This window comes from Lipotes vexillifer, unplaced genomic scaffold (assembly GCF_000442215.2).
Source record: "Lipotes vexillifer unplaced genomic scaffold, Lipotes_vexillifer_v1.1 scaffold395, whole genome shotgun sequence".
Taxonomy (NCBI): domain Eukaryota; kingdom Metazoa; phylum Chordata; class Mammalia; order Artiodactyla; family Lipotidae; genus Lipotes; species Lipotes vexillifer.
Window position 1 is genome coordinate 5,841,714 of NW_006797390.1, and position 6,652 is coordinate 5,848,365.

Consider the following 6,652-nt stretch of genomic DNA (forward strand, 5'->3'; position numbering starts at 1 on the left):
TTTGAGCCCTAGTCCGGGAGGATCCCACATACCGCTGAGCAGCTGGGCCTGTGAGCCATGGCCGCGGAGCCTGTGCGTCCGGAGCCTGTGCTCCGCAACGGGGGAGGCCACGGCAGTGAGAGGCCCAGACAGCAGAGAGAGGGAGGGGTAATGGGGGTGGGACTCGGAGAACGCGGGTCAGAAGGAGACAGACAGGGTGGTCCAGTTAGATTTACAGATGAGGACGGGGAGGGGATCAGAGATGGGGTAGGTCAGGGAGTTCCTTCCTGATACTTTGTTTCCTTGGGGAAGGAAGCAGTGAGGTCTCCTGCAGAGAATGAGGTGCTAGGGAGGGAGATGTGAGGGAGAGAGAGGAAAAGCGGAGACAGGAAACAGCCACTGTGGAACACGGAGGGGAGAAAGAGCTAACCTGGGAACCATGGGGTCTCCATCAGTGTCAAGGGCTGAGCTGACATGGGAACGTTCGGATTTGGGGTGGGAACCATGGCGATGTTGTCTGATTGATTCCAGCACTCCCAATTCTAGAGCAGTGAGGGGAGACGGTTGGATTGGTCCAGGGTTGGGAAGGATAAGGCAGCAGGAAATAAGAGCAGGGAGGGCTGCTGCTTTGTTAAGAATATGCTGATTTAGGTGCGAGGTTCTCCATCCTGGCTGCCTGTCAGAATCACCTGCGGAAGCTCTTTAACCTGTATGGGCATCTGTCACCCATCCCAGAGCCACTGAATCAGAGCCTCTGCGTTCTGACAGTTTTATCTTTAAAAAGGTCTACAAGTGATTCTGGTGTTCAGCCAGGAGGGAGGACCGCTGGTCTAAACTGGACGAACCTATTTCAGTCCAGAGCGCAAAGCTCTTCCTGCTGCATTTGGAATGTGGGGCACACCCAGCCTGGCCCGGTTGGCACCCTAGTCCCTGGGGGGGAGGGTACTTTTAAGACATCTTTGAGAAGTGGGTGCAACAGCATTTTCAGTAAGTTCAGAGATGAGTGTGGGGTTGGGCAAAGGTGGGCAGAGTGGTGGAGAGCCTAGCTTGGTTTCAAACCTGTGACTTTCCCTGAACGTTTAACTGGAGCCCAAGAGGCCCTGGAACCCAATGTTAGCTTTTCTAGAGCAAGGTCATAGTGTGAATCTCCGTGTGTCCTGGGTGCCTTGGCAATGGGCACTAAAGTAAACCGTGCACACCATGGGGGGTGCAGAGCTGTGACCACCCCATCCCGTAGGCGCTGTACCTATCCAGTGACTGAGCAGAGTTTCAGTGCCCACACTTCCGGCTCTTTCACTAACCACCACTTCATTTATCTTATCTAAGAGAGACGCGAGTGAATTTTCAAACCAAAGTTCATTCTAATCTGCACCTGAAAAGTAGTGATGAGTGAATATCCTGATTATAACGTGGATTCTAGTCATTACAGACCGTGAAGCTTAATATTTGAAGGACGTATGTTAAAGAAATGTTTACTTAGAAAAAACCAGAATGAATTCACTGATGCTCCGTGAACTAAGAGGACTGCCATAGTGGTAGGTGGATAAGCCCCTTAGACAGTGTAACTTGATTTCTACGAGTGGTTGAGAAAGGTCCTTAACGATGGAGGCGAGATGGAGAGATGGGTGCCGGGTGACCATACAAAGGGAAAAAGTAATATCTGGTTAAAAGTCTTATCAGAGAGTAACTTGAATGGCATGCATGCTTTCTTCTTGAGCCCTTCCACATCTCTGTCAGGAATTTGGATGAAAATGTAGGAGGCTTGCTTATCACACTTGTGGAAGGTTCAAAACTAGAAGGGGAAGCTTACTTGTAGGGTGAATTAATCAGGAGTCAGAAAGACCTTGGTAGATTGAAACAGTGAGTCTAAACAAATGTGATTATCTTCTCTTAAAAAGATTGTTTTCTTAGTTAGAAAAGCAACAAATGTGCATTGTAAAAAAAAACAAGGCAGACAGTACATAAAGGTCTAAAAAGGAAGTTGGCGTAATTTGTTCTTTGTGAAAACATGCTGGCTTTTTCTGAAATAAATGTTTGTTTAATGCACATCCTCCCAACGTCATGCTTAATGGTCTGAAAAGACTGTCTCCAGTAGATGAAAGCGTATGCATTTGAATTTTGATACATGCTGCCAGAGGGCTCTGAGAAGGACCATATACATTTCCATTCTCTCATCATTTAAGGGCAAGTGTCCTTCCCCCCAACCCCGAACAGTCCCTAAGCTGCCTGCTCTTTATAAATTCTATACTTTTAAAATTACTATATCAGGATAAAGCTTAATTGAAATAAACCTATTGCATGAGATTTAGAAATCAGTTGCACAAATCTAGCGAGCGGAGAGAAGCCTGCTTTGAGAAAGCCCCGGCAGTTTTAACTGACTACAAGCTTCCATCAGTAGCATGATGCCTGGTGCAGAGCGAGCTCAGCTGGGCGCCGTCCCACAACATCTAGGCCCTGTTTCTGTTTCTTCCCAGCATTTTCGGACTAGAAGGTGTCCAGCAGATTCCTGCCCACCAAAGGCTGTCCAGGGTGGAGAAAGGCCTGGAAGCTATGCCATGGGAGGAATAGTTGAGACAGTGGTGTCTGTTCACCTGGGGAAGAAAGCCTCTCAGTGTTCATAGTTATTCCTGGATATTTGGAGTTGTTTTGTGTTAAGTGTTTGGTGGTTCTGTGTTCAGAAGGGAATAACTAAGACCGATAGTCGAAGTACCAGGGAGTCAGGTTCTGGTTCACCGTCGGGGGGTGACTTTCTCACGATTACAGCTGATGGCCAGTAGATTGGCTGCTGTGCAGGGCGGGGAGCGCCGGACGCGGGGCGCGCGGCGCGGGCACGGGGCAGCTCTCATTGCAGAGCTAACGGGGGAGGGTTCTTTTCCGTCTTTAAGACACCTTTTGAATGAAATATGTTCAAATGAAAATGCAGCCAACAGTTTACAGACACCCAAGTACCTACCAGTCAGATTTGACATTTTAATATTTGTGACGTTTTCTTCGTCTTTGTGTCTGGGTTTTTTTTGTTTTTTTTTTAAGATACACAGCACTAGAGATCAAGGTGCAGTGTTTCCCCCATCCCCATCCTCTCCTCCTCCTTTCCCCCTCAAGTTGCTGTGATATAGCTTCTTATCCTTGTTTTTATGTTTGTTACTACCTATGTTTGTATACGTCTATAACACGCATTATTATTTTGAGAGATAGGTCTCTTTTTGCATCATTCTTTTTACATTAAACATTATTTTTCAAGAGGTATCTATGCTAATACATATAGATCTAGTTCATTATTTTAACTTTCATGTATAAATATATAATTATTTTGCTGTGAAAGAATTTTAGGCTGTTTTCGGTTTGTTTGTTTTTTTACTATTACAATAAGTCCTACATTGAATAGCATTTTATGTGTTGGAAGAGGATTGTCCATTGGCAAGAGGTTTGAACTGGATGTGGCTTCATGTCCCTTCCAGCCCTAAGATGCAAAGTTCAGTTCAGTTTAACCAACATGTCCTACCGTGAGGATAAAAAGATTAAGGCATGGTCCGTGCTCAAGGAATTCACTGTTTAAAGACTCTGTGAACTGTGTATTATTTACTGTTTGTAGTGTCATTTTTAGGCATCTGTAAAGCTTGGCTGGTTTAGGCGATCAGTCACTTTACTATGATGGGGCATTGTCTGAGATATCTATAGTTTTTGGTATAATTTTCAGTGTCAATATTAACTAATAATTTTTGATGAGATGATTTATGTGTCCAAGATCATTTGAGATTATTTTTTTTTCCAGAGCTATTTGTCCACTTATGTATGTTAAAGAACTGTGTTCTGTTTTACCCTTTCTATTGAGGTGTGCTCCTTGAAAAATTAATAATGCCACTTACGGTAGATATCTGTGTGTTTTGTGTCTTGTATTGTGTTTTTAGGAAAAAGGCTCAGCTCAAGAAAAAAAGAGGTGTGCCTCAGATTAATGAACAGATGCTATTTCATGGCACCAGCAGTGAATTTGTGGAAGCAATTTGCATTCATAACTTTGATTGGAGAATCAATGGTATACACGGTGCTCTCTTTGGAAAAGGTAACTATCAGAATCCAGTCGGAGCGCTAGAAGAGAATCTCCTCTCCTGAGAGAGGATTGACTGTTTGTAGCTCAGGGGCTTGAGAGTCACTAAGTTAAGAGTTACTGTACTGGGTTCCTGGCACACCCTCAGAGTTTCTGAGACACCGAAAAGCCACTTCCTGCGTGTGCAAGATGGAAGGAAGACTTTTTACACCTCTACCAGATTAGATAACCCCCAAGTCCCAGTCATTCAGATGGGGCATCATATCCAGATTAGCTGATTTTTGCGTTATGACGTTTACTTTCCATGCATAAGTCCTTTCCATGGATAAACCCATACACTGAACTTTTTATGTCAAGTACATAGAGCACTATAAAATAAATCAGTTAATGTGTACATTGTACATAGGTCTATTTTTTTGTTTGTTTTGTTTTTTAAAAAATGATAGGTAGGAATATTAATGAGCATCAAGGAGTAATGGGGGAATCCTCACCTTTTTTCTAATGCTGTGAAAGTCTGAGTTCTCCAGTTTGTGTTCACTACTCAAGCAAATTAAGGAGAGAGGGGAGCGGAAAAGGTAAGGGGTGGACATTTCTTTGCTTGGTCCTTATTTTGTACCTTCCCTCCAGCAAGAGAACTGGCTACCACTCAGGATCAGGAGGTGCTACATTTTTTTTGTTTTGTTTTGTTTTGCGGTACGTGGGCCTCTCACTGCTGTGGCCTCTCCCGTTGCGGAGCACAGGCTCCGGGCGCGCAGGCTCAGCGGCCGTGGCTCACGGGCCCAGCCGCTCTGCGGCATGTGGGATCCTCCCAGACCGGGGCACGCACCCGTGTCGCCTGCATCGGCAGGCGGACTCTCAACCACTGCACCACCAGGGAAGCCCACGAGGTGCTACATTTTTAAGAGTAAATTAATTTTAAAAATAACGACTTTAAAGGCCATCCCATTTATTTAACTGTAAGAGGATCAGAAAGGTGTTACATTAAGTCCCATCGGATCTGGGTAATAGGAGACTTTGCAGTTCATTTCCGAAATGTTTTAGGGTAAGTATTCCCTTCATGATGTCAGCCTCCTAGGCCTACCACTTTGGAAGAGTCGGATTCTTCGTGGAGGTTTCCTCTTTAGGCAGTGGACAAGTGAGCTTGTCCTTTTGGAACGTTCAGGTGTGAATAGCATCACACTCTCCAGAAATCTTTTCCTGGATATGGGGTTCTCTCAGCTCCAGAAATATTATTGAACAGTTACCTTGTAGCACAGAAATGTGGTTTCTTGGGGTTTGAAATCATCTCTGCAGACCCATAGTTTCACTGTGCTGTCCAGTGGATGCTTAGATGGGTGGGTGGTGGATAGGGAAAGGGTGGAAGGAAACAGAAGTGGGAGGGAGGTCCGAGCTGTGACAAGGCAGGTCCTGTCACTTGTAATCACAGAAACCATTTGTATCCATCTTACGTATTGGATTTCTTTATAAGACTCTTTTTGAAAACACAAGTCTGGTTGCTACGTTTTGGTGGGGGACTCTTGCCTGTACTAACAGATCTATCCCAGTGGCAGCCTGCATCACAGCTGTCCATAACAGACGGATTTCTGTTCTTTTCTTTAAAACCTACCGGCGAGGAAGTTCCATGTCTATTCCTGTTACACAATTCCGTGTGTCTCTCCCCCTAACAATCACAGTGTTTTTTTTTGCTTGTGTTTCATACACTCCTTGGAGTAATCTTGGCTCTTCGGGCTCCTTTTTGTTTAAGGAACCTATTTTGCTCGAGATGCTGCTTATGCCAGCCGCTTCTGCAAAGACGACGTAAAGCACGGAAACACATTCCAGATTCACGGCGTAACCCTGCAACAGCAGCATCTGTTTAGAACGTACAAATCTATGTTTCTTGCCCGAGTGCTGATTGGAGATTACATAAACGGAGACTCCAAATACGTGCGCCCTCCTTCCAAAGACGGGAGCTACGTGAATTTGTATGACAGCTGTGTGGATGACACCTGGAATCCCAGGGTCTTCGTGGTGTTCGACGCCAACCAGATCTACCCCGAGTACCTGATAGACTTTCATTGATTTCATGTCCAAGCTTCCGTGGTCAAAGAAGTTTTATTCTTTTTCCCAGGGAGATCTGCTTGCCGGTCACCTAGCTGCTCAATGTTAATTATCTGATCCTTTTGAAACAGATATGAAAGAAAGGGGCCTCCCTATAAAAAGACATACTGACTTTAGGGTTGGTTTGCTGTTGTTTTGTTTTTGTCCATTGCTCATGTTTGTTACTCGTGTTTGTTACAGATCGATACCATTGCTGTTTTAACACCTGGGGTGAAAGACAGCGCTCAAAACGCAATCATCTGAGTCCCTCCATCTTTAAAGTTTACATCCGTGTCTTCAGGGTAAATGTTTTCAGCTCAAATAGACTTATTCATATGTATGTTCAAAAAATAAAAATATAGACACAAAGGTGTCCCTTGGGAGGAGCTGAGCCTTTGTAAACGAATTCTGAAATGATCGTCCACCTATCTATGTGTTGCTTTGTTAGTCTTCCGAAGGGGGGTGGAATTTAAAACCTTGAAGCAGCCTGAGTACCTTGAGAGAAATAGAAACAAGAGAATCGTTGGCAGTGCTGCCAAACAAGCCAGA

General features: G+C 44.7%; 1 protein-coding gene across 1 annotated transcript in view; it reads left to right on the plus strand.

Moving 5' to 3' along the window:
* Positions 1 to 6,237, plus strand: part of PARP11 (poly(ADP-ribose) polymerase family member 11) — a 34,119-nt gene extending 27,882 nt beyond the window's left edge. Inside the window, exons 7-8 of the mRNA XM_007469447.1 lie at positions 3,888 to 4,039; positions 5,769 to 6,237. Of these exons, the coding sequence (XP_007469509.1) occupies positions 3,888 to 4,039; positions 5,769 to 6,085 (469 nt within the window). The 3' untranslated portion in view covers positions 6,086 to 6,237. The remainder of the gene's footprint in view (positions 1 to 3,887; positions 4,040 to 5,768) is intronic.
* The last annotated feature ends 415 nt before the right edge of the window (positions 6,238 to 6,652 follow it).